The sequence below is a fragment of the Rattus norvegicus genome, chromosome 19 (genome assembly GCF_036323735.1).
Source record: "Rattus norvegicus strain BN/NHsdMcwi chromosome 19, GRCr8, whole genome shotgun sequence".
Lineage (NCBI taxonomy): Eukaryota > Metazoa > Chordata > Mammalia > Rodentia > Muridae > Rattus > Rattus norvegicus.
In genome coordinates, this window is record NC_086037.1 from 53763282 (window position 1) to 53787854 (window position 24573).

The window sequence follows — 24573 nt, forward strand, 5'->3', positions numbered from 1 at the left end:
ATCGGTTTTTATAAATGGTGCTTCAGTGTTGTGATATCCCTCCCTCCTCCAGAGTTTTAAGAGTCGAGAGGAGTCTTCCGAGCAGAAAACGGCAGGTACTTCCTCTCGGTGTCCTTGCCACCTCTTTGGCAAGACTCGGGTAGACATGGATTTTGAGACTGTGGCCCCTTCCGAAGTCGTTGAGAGAAAACCCCGTGGCTCACAGTACACCGCCACCCAGCATGCTGCTGGAGAACTGTTGGCTCATGGGCAGAAACCACACAAAAGACCCTTACCCCGTCTTGCTAGGGATTGGATTTAATGTCAGAGGTCCAGCAAGGGGGGGGGGGGGCTAGTGTCAGATGTACTTGACTGAACTCTGAGGAGCCGTCTTCCCCCCTCCCGGGGAAATGCTGGAGCCCGGTAACTGTACAAAATGGCACTTTTTTTTAAATAAAGGAATCGGAGAGCTGTGGAGGGTCTAATGTCCACCTCAGCACAGACTTTCTTTAATAACATTATTAAGTTGTCCTGGGTAGAAAGGGAGTCAGCACAGCTGGGCTTTGGTGTTTCTGGGAAGGAGGAGGAATGAGCCAGTGTGGTGTTTGTTTGTTTGTTTACGTTGTATCCTGTTTTGTTTTTACTTTTTAAACACTTTGTCTCCTTAGCTCACAGTGACAAAAAAAAAGAAGCTTTAGAATACAAAGGCAGCTGGTGGTTTTTCTGTGGGGAGAAAGGCAACAGAGATGTCCCCCTCTCCGAGCAAGGATAGTGGCTTTAGAATTCTCACCTCTGCCCCTCCCCGTGCTTCCCGCTTTGTGTTTGGAGGAGGAGGATGGCCCTGCAGGAAGTCGGTGGTGTGTTTGTTTCTCAGCTCTGAGGGACTGAGATGGCTTGGGTGATCTCAGCCTCCCAGGCCCTCCATTCAGGCTGCTGAGTTACCCAAACAGTCACCAGACAGTCGTGGCATGTGACGGAGGTCCTTAGTAGACAGTGCCACTGTCCCATAGCAATCCCAGGACTTGGGAGTGGGGAGTGGGCACCAGAGGTAGAACCTGCATCTTGCTCGCCTCTGCTGGTAGAGGGTACGGGTGGCTCTCCCGTTCCCTATGGTAAGCACTGAGCCTAACTTCATGCCTTTCACTTGGAAGTAGGGGGGCAGACAGGATGACTTGGAACAGCTAAGCCTTAAAAAGAGCTCTATTAATTCTTTGGGAATTTCACACGATCTATTTGGATGCTCTTCTCCCCCAGTTCCCTTAGCTCCTCCAAGATCCACACCCCCATCTCCCCATCCTTCCCATTTTCATGTCCTTTGTTAGTACATCATCACCACCATCATCACCATCATCACCATCATCACCATCACCACCATCATCACCATCACCACCATCATCACCATCATCACCATCACCACCATCATCACCATCACCACCATCACCACCATCACCACCATCATCACCATCATCACCATCATCACCATCACCACCATCATCACCATCACCACCATCATCACCATCATCACCACCACCATCACCATCGTCATCATCACCATCACCACCATCACCACCACCATCACCATCACCACCATCACCACCACCATCACCATCACCACCATCACCACCATCATCATCACCATCACCATCATCACCACCATCACCATCGTCATCATCACCATCACCACCATCACCACCACCATCACCATCACCACCATCACCACCATCATCACCATCCCCATCCCCATTTGTGCTGACTGCAGACTTCCTGGTATGAGGTCAAAGCAAAGCAGTATCTTACAGGAGCACCACACCCACAAACACACAGCAGCGATGGCTGCCTGCAACACCCGCTCAGGCAGGATCCAGCCAGTGAGCACTCTAGTGTGGAATGGGAAGGAGTCCATGAGCTCCCGCCCCCCCCCCCAAGACACTGTGGGCAGCCAGTTTTCTTTAAGGGCGTGGGAGGTCAGCCACACTCCAGTGCATGGACAGCCAGTTAGCCTGAAGAGAGGCCTTCCACTTCCCCCCATCTGTGGCATCCACTTGAAGAAACAGCATGTGGAAAATAAGAACCCTGCTCAGGGCAGAGGGAGTACTGGGAGCTATGGAAGCGTTCACGCCAGGGCCAGCCGCCACACTCCAGAGCCCGAGTCCCGAGACATGGGGCTGCGTGATCGCTTGTGATGGGGACCGGGAGATGGGAAATGGGCCGTGGGGGAACTGGTCTCAAATGTCACAACACCTAGTTAATCAGCAGCCAGTCCATCAATTAAATATCCACCCATCACCTATCACCTTTCAAAGGGAGGAGTAACTCCCATTAAGACCGAAATGGGTTTGAAGTCGATCCGAGACAGATTAAAATACTGTTATGAATCTGTGTCGGGGAGGAGGGGCGGGGTCTGTGGATAATATGCCTGCACTTGTACTTTTTAAAAATAGACCCTGCAAACTTAAGGAGACCAGGCTACCAAGATAGCAGGGTTAAAGGTCACAAAGCGTGCATTCTAGGAAGAGCATCAACTTCCTGGAATATTGCTTGTATTTGGCAATTCGGAAAAAAAGAATTTATGGCCCTATGGTTTCAATGAATAAAATTTATTTTCTCCAACGATTGATCATTAAAGCATACACTTCGGGGAGTAAAGTCACTTGTGTGCTGCCAGACCTCACAATCTGAGTTCAAAACCCAGGTCCCACATGTTGGGAGGTGAGAACAAACTATTAACAAATTATCCTCTGATCGTCACGTGTGTGTGTGTGTGTGTGTGTGTGTGTGTGTGTGTGTGTGCGCGCGCACATGAGTGCAGGCATATGTCACACACACACACCAGGTGAAGAAAATGTAACACAATGAAAACTTTTAAGAAAGCATACTCATCTATACTGACAGCACCTTGGGATCCCCCAGCAGAACCAATTTAAAAGTCGAATACAACATGGAAATACATGTCAGACAAAAGAGAGACTGAGACAAAAATCTGACTTACCATCAAGTAAAACATGAGCTTTCTGAAACGGCGGCTTAACGCCATGCTAAATTAACAGCGGTTTTTCAGTTTTTTTTTTTTTCTTTAACAAAAACTATTTTCAAGAGTTTTCCAAACGTACAAGCATCAGCAGCTACAAGCAAGCCACTCAAACAAGCGTTTGCCCAGTCCCGGCCATGCTCATCTGTGAGCTTCCCATGGTAAGGGCAGCCATCAGGAAGCCGGCGGGCTCTGCATCAGACTTACCCTGTCCACTATGATTTTCCACTCTCAGCTGCTTAAAAAAGCCTTAAAAGCCCACAACAGAGTTAGCAACAGAAAAGGTCGGCTTTATGTCCTTCATGGTGATCCACAAGACCTTTCCCTGCCTCTTACCTTCCTCGCCACTTAGCACGCACCCTTCTTGTTCCCCTTGCCACGCATCATGGCGTGCCCACATGCATCTTTGTTAACACAGTTGTCTGTGTACATTGCAGGCAAGGATCTGCACGTGAGGGAGAACATACAGTTTCTTCTTCCTTGGTTTCCGAGATCCGGTGACTTTGCTTAATGTTGTATATTCTAAGTCCATTCGTTTCTTTCTCTTGTTAATTTTGTGAGTCCTTTCTTCTTTAGAGCTGAGTAGCATTTTACCTTTGCACCGTATCTCCCGTGTCTGTCTGCCTGTTGATGGACTGCTAGCTTGCTCCCATTTCTTTGGCTGCCGTGAATGGGGCAGCCATAAATACAAGGTTGTAAGTGCCTCAGAGGTGAGGTGTGGAGTTCTCTGGGTGTTTGACGAGGAGTCACAAGCCCCATGAGGAACTTCTATTTTGCGCTCCGTAACGAGCGAATTCCCACCCTACTGTCAGTGAATGAGAATTCCTGGCCGTTTTGTTATTGTTTTTGTTCATTATTTCCTTATGGCTTTAAGCAACTTTCTGGAAAAGTGGAATTTCACATCTAAGATAAAAACTCAGCCCTTAGCTGGCAAGGAGGATTGGGTGAGCAAACCCAACCGCACTGGAATCTCTGCTTACACGAAAGGATTCCTTCTTCTCCGCCATTCAGCTTTCAGCCCCATCCTGTCCTCACCAAGACATCCTCGGTCCCTCTCTGTGCTTCCTGCAATCCTTCCGCCAGCCCCTCTGTCCATACTGTATGGTATCCAAACCTCGTGTGCCCCTTCACATACGTGGATTGGGGACTTGCCCTGCCTTTTGCCAGAGCAGGCAAGGGCAGCAAGAATGGCTTGCACTGGCAGCCGTGCCTCAGTTATGACTTGGATCCACAGCCCCGCCTACTTCCACTCCTCAGTTATTTCTTACCGAAAAGCCAACCGATGAACCCAGATGATGTAAGTTTATTAACGGGTTAGCATTAGTACGCAGACTTCCTCTGAGCCTGCCTGGTTGTTGTGATTCCAAGAGGGAACGATAAAGTTGGGAGCACACAATTGTTCGGGTCTGTAGAGCCGTGTGCTGGCTTCTACTCAAGCTGGTGAAGCACTTGGGGAGACTTTGCCAGCTGCCCAGCTTCTCTCCCCCAACCCCATGTTAATGGGGCAAAACTGTGTTTAGACAACGGGAAATCAGAAGAAGAGATATGCTAACACCAGGGCCTTTTACTGCGTTTTTTTCCTTTCTCTGTCAGACATTCAGTTAAGGGAGTAACCCGGGGTTAGGGTTGTGGGGAAAAATACGTGCTGTTTTGCCAGCATGCTTGGTAAGTCGCTCTTCCTGACTGTTAGCATCTTAAGAAGCCCCTGTACTATCAGTGAGGTTGACCATCATTGGGCACAAAGCCTCCTTGAGCTGACCCAGTCTAGCTGCTACATCGCATCTTCTGCTTTTTCTTTCAGCATCATCCAGTCAGGCAGAGAAGGAGTTGACGGATTCCCCTGCAGCCTCCAAACGCTCCTCCTTCCCAGGTAGCTCCGAGACTCCGCTCTCATCGAAGAGGCCAAAGGCATCAGAGGAGATCAAACCCGAGCAGGTGAGACCAGGAGAGGGTCTGCTGTGGTGTGGGGGTGGCGGGTGTTGGAGATGTTGGCGGGGAATGAACTCTGGGCTGATTGGGTCTTGGGAAGAAGGCCCAGCTTCAGGAGGGGTCAGACGACTGAGTCGGAGCGACACGTGTGTCCCCACAGATGTACCAGTGTCCCTACTGCAAGTATAGCAACGCTGACGTGAACCGGCTGCGGGTGCACGCCATGACGCAGCACTCGGTGCAGCCCATGCTTCGCTGCCCCCTGTGCCAAGACATGCTCAACAACAAGATCCACCTCCAGCTGCACCTCACCCACCTCCACAGCGTGGCACCTGACTGCGTGGAGAAGCTCATTATGACGGTAAGGCAGCCAGGATGAGGACCCCGAGGCTTCTCTCCCCCCCGGGGGTCAAAAGCCATGCGGTAGTAACATGAACAGGATCTGGTCATTGGCCCAGGAGCATGAGAAGAATCACCTCAGCTCTGTGGCCGAGGTTTGACTGTCCCTGTCCCGCGCTTGGTGTAACCATGGCAGGCCCATGGCCTTGATTTCAAGAAACCATCATTCAGAGCCTCCAGGTCTCGGTTGCGTAGTCTAGGGCTGCTTGGCTCTCCCAGGCATTATACCTCCCTTCCCTTCATAGCCAACCCTGTTGGAAGACGTCGGACACATTCCCATTATCAAATGAGAAAACTAAGTCTCAACAAACTTACCCCAAGTGTCACTCGTCAGCTAAGACCTGAACGCACATCTGTCAGCTCTGGGCATAGTGTGGGAACACGAGGCATTCTCAAGTAGGCATTTCGTTCTCAGAGCAGGAAAGTCATCCGTTTGGCCGTGGCATGCTGGCTCACAAACGCAGACTTTACACCTGCACACGATGCTGTTAGACCTGCAAGACTCAGAAGGCCAACTCTTGAATGGCCATCATAGACGCGACCGAAAGATCCAGTCCTTACATTAAATCCTAACTGCAGTGTGAAAACATCAAAGCACTGTAGCTGGTCGCCGTGCCTTACTGTAGCTGGTCGCCGTGCCTTACTGTAGCTGAACCGTGCCAGGGCCACTAGGAAAGGCCTTCCCCGTCACTGGAGGAGGAAGACGGAGTTTCTCTCCCGGTCTAGCATCATTTCAGCGGTGGGATAAGAAGCTGATGGGAGGGGTTGGGGATTTAGCTCAGTGGTAGAGCGCTTACCTAGGAAGCGCAAGGCCCTGGGTTCGGTCCCCAGCTCCGAAAAAAAGAACCAAAAAAAAAAAAAAAAAAGAAGCTGATGGGGGCTGACATTTCACGGGGAGATTCCCAGAGAATCAGTCTCCTGTGAATCCCATCCTGACTAAGGGTGGCAGGTTTCATTTCGAGGGCATTTCCAGTCCCACTTGGTTATGTAAAAGTAACGAGTGTTGTCCAAGGATGCTCAGTCTGGATGATTGACCTACCAAGAGGACCTGAAGTAGCCGGTGGGAGCCCTAAGGCGGCATAGCCTGAGCTTCGGTCCAGTGGCACCGTGGGACAGATTCACAGGAGGAAGAGTGGGTCCTCTCCTGTGGATGGGAGAGTAGCTGCAGAGCAGTTCCCTGGCAAGTCTCAACCACCTTGGAAATAGGCAGGGATTTTTCCTGGGCCTTCTGTCTGTTTCTGAATGCCTGGGACTCAGGGAACCTGAAGGAACAGAAGAGGCAGGGAGAGAACCTTTTTTTCTTTTTTTTTTTTTTTAATTTAGCTATATTTTTCTTCCACTTGAACGGTTATTTTTATTGTTTAATATGAATCTACTGTGACAACCATGGGCCTATAGTAATCTCTATGCCTGGAATACATTAGAGAGTAAAATAGTTTTATATCCCTCAGTACTAGTATGTAAATTGTATTTTAAATATCCATTGTTGGTCACGATTTAATATTATTTACTTTTGCTTGTTTTGGGGGACAGGGTTTCTCTGTGTGGCCCTGGCTTTCTTGGTATTCACTCTGTAGACCAGGCTAGCCTCAAACCCAGAGATCCACCTGCCTCTGCCCTCCCGAGTGCTCAGAGTAAAGGTGTTCACCACGACCACCAGCTTAGGCGGTCACTTTTTTATTTTTATAACTAGAACCAGAGAGACAGACTTCAGGTAGTAATTTTCACGATCACTGTGAATCTTTTGCCACTAAAGTCTTCAGGAGCAGGTTATTGCTGTGGTGTTCGCCTGGGTCCCAGTCCCTGGGATCTTTTACCCCACTAAATAGCACCTTGTGAAGAGGCAGCTTCCCACCTGTTTAAAGACCAAAGAAAACGGTGCCACTGGCATCACACTGAGTGCTGTCATGAGCCCTCCTGGGAACGGTGTCAGAGCCAGAAGCAGCTGTTGGCAGTGCCAGGGAGCGCCCCACACATTGGGAGAACTAGGCGCTTAGCCTGTTCTTGAACCTCTGGCAGTGAGATCACGCAGGAGCCAGCCGTCACTACCTCAAGGTTCTGCACTTGGCTCTGTACAGAAGCCTCACAGGGCTCATCTTCCCACAGACAATAGAGCTGCTTTCTAGACACTTCTGAGAAGCGTGCACACTGTGTAAAATGTGCTGGTTATAGGAAACCAGTTTGCTAGTCTCAGGGAGCTACTAGATTGCAAAAAGGGGAGTTGGAAGCAGGGAGACACATGAGCAGTGTGAGTGTCTTAAGAGCTCCTCTGGACTTCAAAGTCGATGTGAGAGGCTTACCTCCGCTCTCGACTTGGGAAGCTGGAGTGATAACTGTCCTACATAACTGGTTCTTCGAGTCACGAGGCTAGTTTTGCAAGTGATGTTTTTTCCTTCTCCATCCCAAACAGTTGCGAGCGAGCGGCCCCTCTCCAGGGTAAACCCGGAATCCTCTTTGATGGCCTAGACTCCCAATCTTGGTCAGATGCCAGGGTTGTTCTTGGGAAAAGTTTGGTGTTAAAATGGGATTTGCAATTGTTCTACAACTAAGTGATGTTAATGAGCCTGTGGCTGAAATCACGTCCCCAAAGGGCATTTTACAGTAATTTTATTAGAAAATCGGCCCTGGGAAAGCATTGGTTAGGCTTTCTGACAGTTTATCTGTTTGTGCTTTGCCAAGTGGAGCGGCGAACTCTGAAAGCAATCTGGTGAAGACACCTAACCAAAGCCTTCCTTCCTGTGTTTCATCACGAGGAGTAGCCAGTGTACCTGGCCATTCAACCTCCAAGAGGCAGAACTCCTGTCTCCTCAGATCCTGAGAGGCAAAGTGAATGGCAGTGAGCAGAGAGGCCCAGGCAGGTGGCTTTGGCCATGGAACAGGAAAGGCTGCCGAAGGCCCCCAGATAACATGATCCCGGCTGGGTGTGCGACATAACCAGGGTCTCTGAAGCTAGACATTCCGAAGAATTTTTATTTCGGTGTCTAGGTCTAGAGTCCCAAGGAAGTAGCTAGTATTGGATTTCAGTCCATCTGAAAGTAACTTCCGCCTTGATAAATGGAAATAGATTACTTTTTACGCAATGTCTTTCCATTCTGTTGTAAATGGAGAGGGTTTTGAGGAGGCTTCATTTAATAATACCTTATCAGACAGCTTTCAGGAACCTGCAGTGTCTAATACGTCTGTTGCTATGGTAACAGCTGCTTGCTTATGCTCTGCGTCTCATATCTATGTCTTCCATGGGTCCCCTTCTTCTTACTGATGAGGGGGCTTGGGAAAAAAAATGTCGTCCACCGGCAGCATCTACAGAGCTGGCCATGTACTGTGGAAACAGCACCCGCAGCACTCGCTTCTTCATGGCCTACCGGAAACAAACCAAACAGTATTTTTTTTTTTAACACATCACATGACAGAAGGGAATCTCTGAAGCTTTAGGGCAGTGAGACAAGCTTGCCCCCACACTTGGCTGGGCAGTCCCCTCCACCATGTTGATTTCAAATACCTGTCTTATTTCCGCACGAGCCAAGGCTTTAGGGGGGGGAAATGTCCGTGCTTCCACTCTGTCCCTGTACTGGCAGGGGAGGATGAGGGCCCAGGGACACATGCTTCTGGATCCTCAGCGAGAATGGGAAAGACCACCCACCATGCGTTTCAATACTCGTAAATTATTCTAATTGATCAGTGTCTTCTAAGTGACAGGACATACCACTGGGATCCTAGATCATTAATATGGGGACATTTTCTTTGTTCTTTAATCACTTAACAAAATGGGACCTCGCAGCTGAAATGAGGCCAAGCCGAGAACACCTTGTTCAGTAGTCCTTCCTCTTCCTCCTGTTTTCTGGCCCACAATTACCCCTCTTTTTATTCCAGAGGAGCCCAGACCCCTTCCTGTGCTCCTGGCCCCCTACCTTGCCTGTGGTTTTCTCTTGGCTGCTCTTTGGGGGACAATAGTTTGGTCTCCTGTGTTCTTTAAACACCGTCTATCACTCTCTCTGCTCCGTGTACATGGGGACCTCGGGGGCAGGCTTCCCCCTCCCCCACAAAGGGGCTCTTGTGCTCCCCCTGGCCCCGAGGCTGTCACACCCACCTGCGTATCAGCTCTTTCACTTTGTGTCCATCTCGAAGGAGGAAGGTAATGGAAATAATCGGGCTTCATTAATTCCAAGGCCTGCGAGATGATAGCCATTTGGAGCCTGTTTGCCAATTAGATGGTCTAAATTAGAAGTGACCTTGGTATACTGCCGGCCGCCTGCCTCTCGGGGTCTAATGAAGCTTTGCTCTCCAATCCATTCCCCCCTCAGCTCTCTTGTCTGTGTACACACACACACACACACACACACACACACACACACACACACACACACACGTACATACGTACGTATAACTGTTTCTGCTTCTTGTGTCCTACCCAACCCCACTTCATCAGTCCTAATCGTCCTCCATTTTAAAACTCTGGTTCTGGTTTATGGGTACGTTATTTCGATCTACATAAATTGTTGGTGCAGCCTACGGTTTTGTCTGTCTGTTTATGTCTGAGTTTCACACCACTTTAGAAAGAAGATAAATGGGGAGTGGGGAGGGAGGTTTGTCAGTAAAGACGGCATCGCAGTGTTCTGTTGCACAGTAGGACCAAATAACCACCAACCGCAGTACATATTTCAAATGTAAGAGAAGCTTCTTAATGCCTCACGAAGAGATGATGAATGTTAGAGGACAGGCATATGCCAAGGCCCTCACTTGATCTGTACACGGGGTACACATGCGACAAAACCTCACGCTGAGCCCTTTGTACAATTATACGCATCCATCAATTAAAATTTCTTGAAAGTGGTCCAGCTGGTATGCATCGTTAGAATCCCAGCACTCAGGCAGGGGGATTATGAGTTGGAGGCTTGCCTTGGGCGATATGAGACGTTAGGTCTTAGAAAGTAAAACTTTGCAAGTATACTATTATTTTTCTAAGACGAAACATGACAGAGACAAGGTCTCGTTGAGACTGTGTTGCCATGCCTCACTGGCAATGAGGAAGGAAGGAAGAAAGGAAGGAAGGGAGGGAGGGAGGGAGGGAGGGCGGGAGGGAGGGCAGAAGGGCATCACTCAGCCTCTGCTGTGCTTGTGGGCACAGGGAGAGCCGGGCCCTGAAGCCTCCTCATCAGGGAGCACGGCATTCATGAGTAGCTCGAGGTCAGCCCTGAAATCAGTTCAGTTTTAGATTCATGCCTAGAACATAGAACTGCTACCCAAAGAGTGGCTAGGTCCATTACCACGGGGAGCAGAGTATAGCCTAAGCTACAAGTGGTGTTAGACATGGACCTTCCACATCTGTGACCTGGAGCCTGGAAGAGCAGGCCAGCTAATCTTTCTAATTAGCTTCCCAAAAGAAGTGACAAAAGCCAGCCATCCCTTCTTACATCACGGTGAGGACCAGAACTACTAATACCCTGGGCGTATATGAGGTATCCTTGGTTATTTGGGGTCCACTCATCACACGAAATCTTGAAAGGGATTAATTTATGATCCACAATCCTGAGGACCTAGGAACAAGTTAGAACCGGTCATTCATGAACCCATTCCACTGGTTCACGGTGACCAAGGGAAGTTCACCAGAATCCATGGGTTATTTCCCCCTGTCGGGGAGCCTGTGATTCCTCGAAATTGCATGAGGTCTTCTGTGCTCTCAAAAGTGTTCTTCTGAAGGCTACACCTTTCACTGAACTTCCGAGATCTCCCCAGGTTACTCTGGGTGGTGAGCTTCCTAGGAGCAGGAACCCCGTCTTGTCACAGCATCACGTGGGCACTGTTGGGGACCAAAAGAGTAAACAGTCACAGTCATCCAAAAGCCCTCCCCTGCCCACAGGGCACAGCTTTGGGATTGCCCACATGTGAAGCTTCTCAGCTTGAGGGGACACTCTGCTTTCTGTTTCTGACAAGTGACAATTGCTCAGCTTCAGAGTAGGGCGTTTCACAGCAGACCAGGACTGGCTGCCCACTTGTCATGAAGACATTAGAGCCTCTGCATCCAGATTTCTGGTGCCCACTCTTCAGCCAGTGATTCCAACAGCATCCCTCTCACCTACCTCTGCATCCTCTGTAGTGTGCTTAACCTTGGCTCAGAAGAGACGGAAGGGCGGCATCCAGCATCATGGCTGAGGCCAGTCCTGAGGGAGTAACAGCTCTCTTCAGCCGATTTGGGTTTTCTTTTTTTCTTCCTTTAACCAGAAGACCTCTGTCTTACCGTTAAGTCTATAAACATGTCGGGTGTTTGTAGACATGCAGGTACCTTGGTTTCCTATTGCCGTGATAAAACACCAGGACCAAGAGCAAGTTATAGAAGGAGAGTTTATTCTGACTTATCGTTCAGAGGGCAAGGGTCCGTCCTGGCAGGGAGGCAGCACAGCAACGAGCACATCTCTACCATGTAAGCATGAAGCAGACAGACAGACAGACAGACAGACAGACAGACAGACAGACAGAATATTAACTAGAAATGGGGTAAAGCGAAAATCCTCAAAGCCTGCCCCTTGTGACATACTTGTCCCAGTGTCTTAGTCAGGGTTTCATTGCTGTGAGCAGACACCATGACCAAGGCATCTCTTATATGGACATTTAATTGGGGCTGGCTTACAGGTTCAGAGTTCCAGTCCATTATCATCAAGGCAGGAGCGTGGCAGCATGCAGGCAGGCATGGTGCAGGAGGAGCTGAGAGTTCTACATCTTCATCCGAAGGCTGCTAGCAGAATACTCACTTCCAGGCAGCTAGGACGAGGGTCTTAAACCCACACCCACAGTGACACACCTACTCCAACAAGGCCATAGCTTCTAATAGTGCCACTCCCTGGGCCGAGCACATACAAACCATCACGCTTAGCAAGACTGCACCTTCCCAGTCTCCAAACAGTGACACCAACTAGAGACCAAGTACATCTACCCTACAAGGGACATTTCTCATTCAAAACCCACAAGTAGCCATCAGAAAAGTCAGTTCTTATGTGTGTAGGTATGTAAGCTGATTGTATACTGGCCATAGTTGGGGGTGGGTAGGCCTGGAGGGCAAGCATCTGAGGAGAAGAAGGAGTGGCAGAGAGCAAGCTAGGCTATGTTTACGTGTTACCTGCAGAAAAGTCAGTGGTAGGGTTCAGTTCTTTGAGGATATCAGAGGTTTGGGCATACTTAGAATGGCTATAACCTAGTCATGGTTTGACCCTCTCTCCACCCTGTGCTTTGATGTGTTTGCTGGGAGGGAAGGCCTTTTGAGATCTTTACCCAGAGCAGTTGACTGGATGCACTGGACTCACTGGACACTGTGGCCATGACACTCCTGACCCTTCCACACAGGAACCAAGTATAAGTTTGGAAACCAAGGCAAGACAAGGCAAGCACAGAAGGAGCCTTTGTAAACCCCCCACCCCTTCCCTCTTCACTGAGCAGGGCTCACCCGAGAGCTGTTAGCATCTGGGAACTGACAGAGACCCCACTGGTAGGTCTACACAGTAAGGCGGCTTCCCTGTCAACCTTGGTGCAGACATATGCACACACAGACCCCCACTAGGTTTCCTAGACCCTTAGTTCCCTTCGGGGATCCTCCTCTTTGCCTTCTGGGGATTTCTTGCCTATTAAATCTCTCACGCCAACTCTCCCCGCTCTCCCGGATATAGTATAGCTGGGGCAGGAGCACACAGATAGAAGTCCTTCCTTACACACACGGGGCAGGAGTTCCGGGCTCAGAGATTAAGATGCAGAGGAGCTCGTGAGGCTGATGATTATATTTCGGGGAGAGTTAATTGATGGAAGGCGAAGGCAGACAAAGAGCCACTGCTTACTGCCTTCTTGAATCCCAATCAGGAATTATGATTAAAGTCGCAGCGAGACAACAGAGGGCTGATGAATTGGTGTCTTTTTTTTTTTTCCTCCCCTTTTTTTGCCGTCATTCACACTTGATTGACTTCAACCTTTCAAGTGCAAAAGTCTCTCTTTTCCATTATTATTCATAGCCATCTGAGTTTTTCTAATTAAAGTGTATGAAAACAATTACTGATCCGTCGTACTGAGTCTGTTGGAGGCGATGTCTGCCTTACTGTAACGCTTAGAAAAAGCCCACGGTTTTCTATAATGATGCGCGGCTGAGGTGAGAGATAATTTTATTCTTTTTTACTCCGTAGGGTAGGGCTTTTTTTTTTTATTTCTCATGATTCATTTTTCATAATTCCTAAAGATCCCAAAAAAAGGACTGATCCTGCAGCTACAGTTGAGAGAAAAGGTGTGTGTGGGGGGCCCTTTTTATTTTCCTTCTCTTTCTCCCACTCTCACCCCCAACCTCGTGCTCTCCCTCGGCTGAAGACTATAAATTAATCGGTGACCTTTCACTTCTTGGATTCCCGCTGGAGTCCCCAGCCACACTGGTCAGAAATGCTTTCTATTAGAAAGAAAATAGACAGAATGAGTTTGGCACTCTCCACTCCGTTCTGGACAATTCAGCAGCGGTGGCAGGCTCTGTGCAGTGGTGCAGCCGTCTGGGGGCAGGCACATGCCTTTCCCATTCTCCTGTCACACACCTGCTCTGCCTAGCGCGGTGGGCCTTCTCCTCTCCACACCCTTCCCTTTGGTGCCTGAGTGCCTCTTGCTTCAGATTTGTGCCCGTTGGCTTCCAGACCTGAAAAAAATACCCATCGAGAACCTAAATACGAACTCTTCTTCTTGGTTAGGGGCCACAGTTGTTTGGGCTTCCCCTGCTTGTTGAATGCCAGCAGCTGTCCGAGAGAGGCTAGGATCTCACAATCTTGAAGATATTTTTAAAATATTGAGTTTGAACAAAACTCTAAGAGAAATTAGTCTTGCAGCGAAGTTTCATCTGATTCGTCCAGCAGGGCCTCCAGGTGGGGCTGGGCACCAAGCTACCTCTGCAGCAGTTGTCCGTTAAAGACAGTTTCTGATTCATCTGGAATTGTTGTCGCTGCCAAAATTTCCTGCCTCAAGCAAAGGGAGATTGGCGCCCTTCCCCCAACCCCCGACCCCCGCCCGCCCCTTTAGTTTCCAGAATGTCACAGGTGTATACAATGAGACACGATCATGTCTGCGCCCCATCTTGCCCTCCAACGGCACCTATGTCTTAGTTAACAGGAGCCCTCCCTGATGAGGTAGGTCATCTGCAGGTCCCACTGCAGACTGAGGAGCTGTGGGCAGCTGGCACTTGCCGGGATAGGGAGAACTGTTTGATTTTTAAGGATGTAACCACTGTGAGTTGTACTTGGTCCTTACCGGGGCTGTTCTTCAGATGGAGCCCTTATTCTCCACCCTGGATACCGCAGGCTGCAGTCGACTGCCACTGTCACACGTACGGGAGAGCCTGTGATAGGGTCTAGCTTCTGGCCACACAGCAGGGAGGTGGAGGGGAAAGTCTGAGGATCTGACCTAAAATGTAGCTGCTTAGATCTCAGGGCTAATTATGGAAATACTCCATTAGGGGCTAACAGCCCAGTCTCAGGGTCAGGGATGGGGCCCTGTTGTCGAACGCTGTGCAGAAGTAGCTGGATTGCTGGGATGCTGGGCACATGTTCCCTCTGATGCTCTGAGCCTCGTGCAGGAAAGGCTCTAGACAAGAACTCTGACTTGACGTGAGTTACCAAACCTGCTTGTTCGTGCTTGATGTCAGCTTGTAAAGGGTTACACAGTGTTGTTTCCTGGAAAATCTGCCAGTGTATGCCTGTCCTCAGCCTCCCTTTGTTCTCCTCTCTGCCTCTTACCCTGTCCTTCCTCCTCTCCTCGCCTGAATACATTTTGAAAACAGTGCTACAATGCTCCCTGCTTCAAGATTACCACGTACTTTACTAGGTATGATTTAATTAGGGCCCTTATTATGTTTGCGCCGGCTTAAGGTGGGCCTTTCAACTTATCTACCTAATTGGCTGCACAAGAAGTTTCACAGCCCATGACAAAACATTGTCAGTGATCAAAGTCAAAATCCTGCATAAAAGAAAAATATTAATAATAAGATTATTCTTCAAGTGTGCACTGCTAATTATGTCCAGAATGTAACCGTAGAAACACTTTTGACTGATGTGAGCTTTGTCTAATAAACACGAATCTTCACTGAGCTATGCAAAGCGACACCTCCCGCTTTTACACTGGCGAAGGCTAATTCTGCTTATTAAATACATTTTAAACCTTTCGAATTTTGCGTCTGTTTCCCCCTCGGCCTGACCCCTGTTGTTTTCTCTGCCTCTGTCCCCTCAGGTGACCGCTCCCGAGATGGTGATGCCTAGCAGTATGTTCCTCCCCGCAGCTGCTCCGGACCGGGACGGGAACCCCAATTTGGAAGAGGCGGGAAAGCAACCTGGTCAGTGTCTTAGTTCCTCCAAACCGGAACAAGATGGATTCATGGTCAAATTTTTCATAGGGCACGAGGGCTGAGAGATTCTTTAATATATCCTGAGAGACTGGGACTGATGGGCTCCATCGCCAAAGCCCGTGGCCTTTAAGTCACAGGAAGTGTCCTGTAGTCCGTTTGTTCACGTATGCCCCCCTGGCGCGCTCAGTCAGGGCCTAGGCTGCTAGAGACATGCCATTCAAAAGTGGTAAGATTGTCTAGTTGTCTCTCTCGCTACCTCTGCCCAGAACTCTCAGATGCTTCTGGAATCACCTTGTTTAAACATAACATTTGCAAGGGCCGTTTCGTCACAGACAATTCTACTGTGGTCGTGGAATGCCTCTTAGGTTCGTAGCTCTCCTAAGCCTTCAACGCACCCTTACAGACATCGAAGGCCCACACTGCTAGTGCCCAGCCTTCTTCCTGGGGAGGAGTCCCCATCAGAAGTAGACAGATGACCTGGAAAGCGCCAGGGTGTTTATGGATATGATGAACTTTTAAAAGAAAAAAAAAAAGTAATGTAGCTTAGTAATTTATTAACTCTCCTGCTAGCATGAACAAAGACCTGGGTCGGAGAAACAGGGATGTCAAAGCAAAGGGCGGTGGGGGTGGGGGTGGGGGTGGGCATGTCACATTAAACATGAAACTAAATGCTCGTAAGAATCCCGAAATGTAGAACTTCCTCACAACTTGGGACAGCATTAGTGCGGATGTCCCTGACAACAAAGTCTGATGTGCTTAAATTTTTATAACCACAAAGTCAGCATAAAGGGCGCCATTAGGACGGGTAACCCTCAGACCACCTTTTGAGAGACTGAGGCTTCAGAATTAAATACTGTTTTGAAGACCGTTAGGTCTATGCTGTGACACGAGCCTGTTCTGAACTGGACCTATGTATGGCCTTCTTCCGTCCATCTGGCTGATGGGCGTATTCCACTGGCCCTGTGGACAGAGCTGGGCTCTGGGTGCTACCCTGGAAACAAAGCCTTCTTTATCTCTGGGCTTGATGTGTTTGCTTTGGTTTGGTTTTTTTTTTTTACAGAAACTTCGGAGGACCTGGGGAAGAACACCTTGCCCTCTGCAATCATGGAGCACAGCGGGGACCTCAAGCCCTCTTCTGCTGACCCCAGTTGCATGAGAGAAGACTCGGGCTTCCTCTGCTGGAAGAAGGGGTGCAACCAGGTCTTCAAAACCTCCGCCACTCTGCAGACCCACTTCAACGAGGTGCACGCCAAGCGGCCTCAGCTGCCCGTGTCGGACCGCCACGTGTATAAGTACCGTTGCAACCAGTGCAGCCTGGCTTTCAAGACCATTGAAAAGCTGCAGCTCCACTCGCAGTACCACGTGATCAGAGCCGCCACCATGTGCTGCCTCTGTCAGCGCAGTTTCCGGACTTTCCAGGCTCTAAAAAAACACCTCGAGACTAGTCACCTGGAGTTGAGTGAGGCTGACATCCAGCAGCTTTATGGGGGGCTTCTAGCCAACGGGGACCTCTTGGCGATGGGAGACCCCACCCTGGCTGAAGACCACACCATCATTGTTGAGGAAGACAAGGAGGAAGAGAGCGACCTAGAAGACAAGCAGAGCCCGACAGGCAGCGACTCTGGGTCAGTACAGGAGGACTCAGGCTCAGAGCCAAAGCGAGCTCTGCCTTTCAGGAAAGGCCCCAACTTCACCATGGAGAAGTTTCTGGATCCTTCCCGCCCTTACAAGTGTACCGTCTGCAAGGAATCCTTCACTCAAAAGAACATCCTGCTGGTGCACTACAACTCTGTCTCGCACCTGCACAAGCTAAAGAGAGCCCTTCAGGAGTCGGCAACCGGCCAACCGGAGCCCACCAGCAGCCCGGACAACAAGCCGTTCAAGTGTAACACTTGCAACGTGGCGTACAGCCAGAGCTCCACCCTGGAGATCCACATGAGGTCTGTGTTGCACCAGACCAAGGCCCGGGCAGCCAAGCTGGAAGCTGCAAGTGGGAGCAGCAACGGGACTGGCAACAGTGCTGGGGTGTCCCTCAGCTCCTCTACCCCGAGTCCCGTGGGCAGCAGTGGAGCGAACAACACCTTTACCGCCGCCAACCCAAGCAGTGCCACCATGGCTCCGAGCGTAAATGCACTGAGCCAGGTGCCCCCCGAGAGCGTGGTGCTGCCTCCTCTGGGGAATCCCATCAGTGCCAACATCTCTTCCCCCTCAGAGCCCAAGGAGACCAACCGGAAGAAGTTAGCGGATATGATTGCATCCAGGCAGCAGCAGCAGCAACAGCAGCAGCAGCAGCAACAGCAGCAGGCCCAGACACTTGCCCAGGCACAGGCTCAAGTCCAGGCACACCTGCAGCAGGAGCTGCAGCAGCAGGCCGCCCTGATCCAGTCTCAGCTGTTCAACCCCACGCTCCTTCCTCACTTTCCCATGACCACCGAGACCTTGCTCCAACTGCAGCAGCAGCATCATCTACTCTTCCCCTTTTACATCCCCAGTGCAGAGTTCCAGCTCAACCCTGAGGTGAGCTTGCCTGTGACCAGCGGGGCACTGACACTGACGGGGTCAGGCCCAGGCCTGCTGGAAGACCTGAAGGCTCAGATCCAGATCCCACAGCAGAGCCACCCACAGATACTGCAGCAGCAGCAGCAGCAGCAACAACAACAGAGTCAGCTCTCTCTTTCCCAGAGTCACTCAGCTCTCCTTCAGCCAAGCCAGCACCCGGAAAAGAAAAACAAAGTGGTCATCAAAGAAAAGGATAAGGAAAGCCAACGAGAGAGGGAAGGGCCGGAGGGGGCAGAGGGTAACCCAGGACCAAAGGAATCACTGCCAGATGCCTTGAAGGCCAAAGAGAAGAAAGAGTTGGCACCAGGGGGTGGTTCTGAGGGCTCTATGCTTCCTCCACGCATCGCTTCGGATGCCAGGGGGAACGCTACCAAGGCCTTGCTGGAGAACTTTGGCTTTGAGCTGGTCATTCAGTACAATGAGAACAAGCAGAAGGCACAGAAGAAGAACGGGAAGGCGGAGCAAGGCAGCGAAAGCCTGGAGAAGCTCGAGTGTGACTCCTGCGGCAAGCTCTTCTCCAACATCTTGATTCTAAAGAGCCATCAAGAGCACGTGCATCAGAACTACTTCCCCTTCAAACAGCTGGAGAGGTTTGCCAAGCAGTACAGAGAGCACTACGATAAACTGTACCCACTGAGGCCCCAGACCCCGGAGCCACCCCCACCTCCCCCACCCCCTCCCCCACCCCCGCTTCCGGCGGCGCCCCCCCAGCCAGCTTCCACACCAGCCATCCCCGCGTCGGCTCCGCCCATCACGTCGCCTACCATCGCCCCCGCCCAGCCCTCCGTGCCTCTCACCCAGCTCTCCATGCCGATGGAGCTGCCCATCTTCTCGCCACTGATGATGCAGACGATGCCGCTGCAGACTCTGCCAGCTCAGCTGCCCCCTCAGCTCGGCCCTGTGGAGCCGCTGCCTGCAGATCTGGCCCAGCTGTACCAACACCAGCTCAACCCCACCCTGCTCCAGCAACAGAACAAGAGGCCTCGCACCAGGATCACAGATGACCAGCTCCGAGTGCTCCGGCAGTACTTCGACATTAACAACTCCCCCAGTGAGGAGCAGATCAAAGAGATGGCGGACAAGTCGGGCCTGCCCCAGAAAGTGATCAAGCACTGGTTCAGAAATACCTTGTTCAAGGAGCGGCAGCGGAACAAGGACTCCCCATACAACTTCAGCAACCCTCCCATCACGAGTCTGGAGGAGCTCAAGATCGACTCCCGGCCCCCTTCCCCAGAACCCCAGAAGCAGGAGTACTGGGGAAGCAAGCGGTCCTCGAGAACAAGGTTCACGGACTACCAGCTCCGAGTCCTGCAGGACTTCTTTGACGCCAACGCTTATCCAAAGGACGATGAATTCGAGCAGCTTTCTAACTTATTGAACCTTCCAACCCGTGTCATAGTGGTGTGGTTTCAAAACGCCAGACAGAAGGCCAGGAAGAACTATGAGAATCAGGGAGAGGGCAAAGACGGAGAGCGGCGTGAGCTCACCAACGATAGGTACATTCGCACGAGCAACCTGAATTACCAGTGCAAGAAGTGCAGCCTCGTGTTTCAGCGCATCTTTGACCTCATCAAACACCAGAAGAAGCTGTGCTACAAGGATGAGGATGAGGAAGGGCAGGATGACAGCCAGAACGAGGACTCCATGGATGCAATGGAGATCCTCACCCCTACCAGCTCCTCTTGCAGCACCCCTATGCCCTCACAGGCCTACAGCACCCCAGCACCATCATCGGCCAGTACTGCGCCCTCCGCGTTCTTGCAGCTCACGGCGGAGACTGACGAACTAGCCACCTTCAACTCGAAAGCAGAGGCCAGCGACGAGAAGCCAAAGCAGGCCGACCCTCCCAGTGTACAGCCAAACCAAACCCAAGAGAAGCAAGGACAGCCAAAGCCAGAGGTGCAGCAGCAAGAGCAGGCGGAGCAGAAGACAAACGTACCCCAGCCCAAGCTCCCACAGCTGGCTGCCCCTTCCTTACCGCAGCCTCCTCCACAGGCGCCCCCTCCGCAGTGCCCCCTCCCCCAGTCAAGCCCCAGTCCCTCTCAGCTCTCGCACCTGCCCCTCAAGCCCCTCCACACGTCAACCCCTCAACAGCTGGCAAACCTACCTCCTCAGCTAATCCCCTACCAGTGTGACCAGTGCAAGCTGGCGTTCCCGTCCTTCGAGCACTGGCAGGAGCACCAGCAGCTTCACTTCCTGAGCGCCCAGAACCAGTTCATCCACCCCCAGTTTTTGGACAGGTCGTTGGATATGCCTTTCATGCTGTTTGATCCCAGTAACCCACTCCTGGCCAGCCAGCTGCTCTCGGGGGCCATCCCTCAGATCCCAGCGAGCTCAGCCACTTCTCCGTCCACGCCCACCTCCACGATGAACACGCTCAAGAGGAAGCTGGAGGAAAAGGCCAGCGGCGCCAGCCCTGGCGAGAACGACAGCAGTGGGACGGGAGGAGAAGAGCCGCAGAGGGACAAGCGTTTGAGGACGACCATTACCCCAGAACAGCTGGAGATTCTCTACCAGAAGTACCTGCTGGACTCGAACCCGACTCGAAAGATGCTGGATCACATCGCGCACGAGGTGGGCTTGAAGAAGCGCGTGGTGCAGGTGTGGTTTCAGAACACCCGAGCTCGGGAAAGGAAAGGTCAGTTCCGGGCCGTGGGCCCGGCGCAGGCCCACAGGAGATGCCCTTTTTGCAGGGCGCTCTTCAAGGCCAAGACAGCCCTCGAGGCTCATATCCGGTCTCGGCACTGGCATGAAGCCAAGAGAGCCGGCTACAACCTGACTCTGTCTGCCATGCTCTTAGACTGTGACGGGGGACTCCAGATGAAGGGAGACATTTTTGACGGAACTAGCTTTTCACACCTACCCCCGAGCGGGAGTGACGGTCAGGGCGTGCCGCTCTCGCCTGTGAGCAAAACCATGGAGCTGTCCCCCAGAACTCTTCTCAGCCCTTCCTCCATCAAGGTGGAAGGGCTCGAAGACTTTGAAAGCCCCTCCATGTCCTCGGTTAACCTGAACTTTGACCAAACCAAGCTGGACAATGACGACTGTTCCTCCGTCAACACTGCAATCACAGACACCACAACGGGGGACGAGGGCAACGCCGACAACGACAGCGCCACGGGGATAGCGAACGAAACCAAATCTTCTGCACCGAACGAGGGGTTGACCAAAGCAGCCATGATGGCGATGTCCGAGTATGAAGACCGGCTGTCGTCTGGTCTGGTCAGCCCAGCCCCGAGCTTTTATAGCAAGGAGTACGACAACGAAGGTACCGTGGACTACAGTGAGACCTCGAGCCTCGCGGACCCCTGCTCCCCAAGCCCCGGGGCAAGCGGGTCCGCGGGCAAATCCGGTGACAGCGGGGATCGACCTGGGCAGAAACGGTTTCGCACTCAGATGACCAATCTGCAGCTGAAGGTCCTCAAGTCATGCTTTAATGACTACAGGACGCCCACCATGCTAGAGTGTGAGGTTCTAGGCAATGATATTGGACTGCCAAAGAGAGTTGTTCAGGTCTGGTTCCAGAATGCCCGGGCGAAAGAAAAGAAGTCCAAGCTAAGCATGGCCAAGCATTTTGGTATAAACCAAACGAGTTACGAGGGACCCAAAACAGAGTGCACTTTGTGTGGTATCAAGTACAGCGCGAGGCTGTCTGTACGTGACCATATCTTTTCCCAACAGCATATCTCCAAAGTTAAGGACACCATTGGAAGCCAGCTGGACAAGGAGAAAGAATATTTTGACCCAGCCACTGTACGTCAGTTGATGGCTCAGCAAGAGCTGGATCGGATTAAGAAGGCTAATGAGGTCCTTGGACTGGCAGCCCAACAGCAAGGGATGTTTGACAACGCTCCTCTTCAGGCTCTTAACCTCCCCACCACGTATCCAGCGCTCCAGGGCATTCCTCCCGTGTTGCTCCCCGGCCTCAACAGCCCCTCTTTGCCAGGCTTCACCCCATCCAACACAGGTGGGTCCTGCTGCAGGTGATGGCTTTCAGAGTTCAGTAGAAGCTCGGGGTTTTTTTTTTTTTTTTTTGTTTTGTTTTGTTGTTGTTGTTGTTGTTTTTTGTTTTTTGTTTTTTGTTTTTTGTTTTTTTTTTAATGTGGTTACCAGCACTCCGAGCAGGCACACTAGCCCCTCACACTGCACCTTGTCTCTCTCCGGCTTGAAGCTTCTGTTGCCTCCCAGAGGCAAGTAGGAAGCTAGCCACTTTGGTCACCTAGAAAAGCAACAAGGTTGCAATTCCCATGCAGCCAGTTACCCCCCAGTGCCAGGACATGCCTGGCCCCGTGGACACCACCATGCAGGGGTGGAAGTACCTACTTCTGAGTATGTCCTGACATCACGTTGGTGATGTCTGTTATTAAGAATCACCCGACATAGGCATTTCCAGGGAATGTCAAACCTCTTGGTCACCCGATCCCACCTATGTAATTGGTACGAATGGGAGACAGTGGGATTCCCCAGCTATGTCTGTATTGGAACCCCAAAGCAGCCAGCTGGCTGGAGAGAATTGAAATCTAACCTTTGCCCTCACGTCTGGAATTCCGCCCACCTTTTTGAGAGCAGGAAGCCGATCCTGCGATGTTGCGATGTTGCGTGCCCCAGGAGGCTTCCTCCACGGGTTCTCTTCTGTTCAGAGCAGTGACAGTTTCTATGGAGAATTTCTGTTTGAAATCACCAGGAATCTTGTGCTGGGTAATGTGGTTAGTTTGGACGTGAACACACCAACTCTTTTGGACAAGCAACTAACCGTACACTCCAGGGACTCCCACCCTCACACGTCTGGAATCACACACGTTTTCTTCTTGTTTGGTCTCTCAAAGCTGGGGCTCTTACAGTCCTCCCGGCAGCCATCCCTTCCTTGCTTCTCACTGTCTTTGCCCATCTTCTCTGGGATCCAGCTGTCCTCCTCAAACTGGACCTTCCTCTCCAGCCTCCTGTTACGGGTTAGGCACACACTAGCAAGTCCCCTCTACAAAGTCCCCTGACTAGCACCAGCTCTTCACACTTTAGCCTTGTCTCTCCGAACCCTAACCCTCCCAGAGCAATGCTAGTTAAATTAACATAGTAATGTTTAGTGGTGTTTAACTGCTCTCCGTTTCTTACCAAAGGGACCAGAAAAGAAAGCACTGAGACAAAGGTTTTTGCATGAGTACTGGCACAGACTGAAGCCAGAAAAACAAATCAAGGAAAGTGGTCAGACATTGAATTATCCTTGCCGCCCAGAGCATTGGTGGGAAGGCCTACCATACGATGATGTAAAAATATGAGACTCGGGACCAGCAAGATGGCTCGCTGGGTAAAAGCACTTGACACACGAACCTGATGACCCGATTTCAACCTTCAGAGCCCACATAAAAATGCCAACGCACTGGCACAGATCTGTAATCCCAGGATTCTAGACGAGAAGTTGAAGCAGGAGATTGATGTAGATTTTGGGCCAGCTAACCTGGGTGTAGGTGGGCAGACCTAAGAGAGAATCTGCCTCAGCAGTGCAGGCCAAAACTCATTCCCACAAGATGTCTTTCAGCCTTACCCACTATAGCACATGGTCACCACACACACACACACACACACACACACACACACACACACACACACACAGTGACAATAAAATTGTTAAAAGTATAATCCAAGTATCTGTATCCCCTTAGAGAAAGCCAGGACCCAGAGAGATCAAGATCGCTCAGCAAGCTAGGGTCGGAGCCAGGCCTCCAGCTTTGTTTGTCTTTTCACCACATCCGATACGAGCAGTCGGTCAGCAGGCATATGTGCTGCCCAGGTTCTGGCCACTTAGGGTGGACTAGGGATAGAGAGCTGGGCTCTTCGTCATCAGGACAGCCTGATGTGCCCGTTACCAAGCACTTTAACTACTGTAGCTCATAGAACCAGTGCATTGGGGGTGGAAGGAAAGGGAGCTGTGTCTATGCACCAGGGCCCAGTGCTAAGTTCTCTCCACCTGGCCGTTCCGTTCATGCCAGCAATCTTGTACTAGAGAAGGCTGAGGTTCTAAGAAGTCTCCCAAGTGAACCAGAGGTCACACGTCTGATGTGTGTCAGCCGCAACCCGCACACAGTCAGTCTGACTCCAGAGGAACTGAGTTTCAGGAGGGGATGAAGAAGCTGGCCCAGTTCTGATCTTACAGATCAGAAAGTCAACGTTAGTGCATTGAGCTGCCCTGCCCAGCGCACGGTTCCCGAATCTTTCTCTTGAAAGCATGAAGCCATGGGCGAAGCCACAGGCGTTCCTCCTGGGCAGGCCTACTGCTTCCCAGCACATAGAAAGTCATGCCCTAAACTCAGACTTTATAATTCCAGCTCGGCCTCATGTG

General features: G+C 51.1%; 1 protein-coding gene across 11 annotated transcripts in view; it reads left to right on the plus strand.

Annotated features, from left to right (window-relative positions):
* Positions 1 to 24573, plus strand: part of Zfhx3 (zinc finger homeobox 3) — a 1006519-nt gene that overhangs the window by 974136 nt on the left and 7810 nt on the right. For all 11 annotated transcript variants that reach the window (XM_063278047.1, XM_039098313.2, XM_039098314.2 and 8 more), the window contains 4 exon segments: positions 4809 to 4942; positions 5097 to 5297; positions 15566 to 15668; positions 16741 to 22206. In XM_063278047.1, the coding sequence (XP_063134117.1) occupies positions 4809 to 4942; positions 5097 to 5297; positions 15566 to 15668; positions 16741 to 22206 (5904 nt within the window).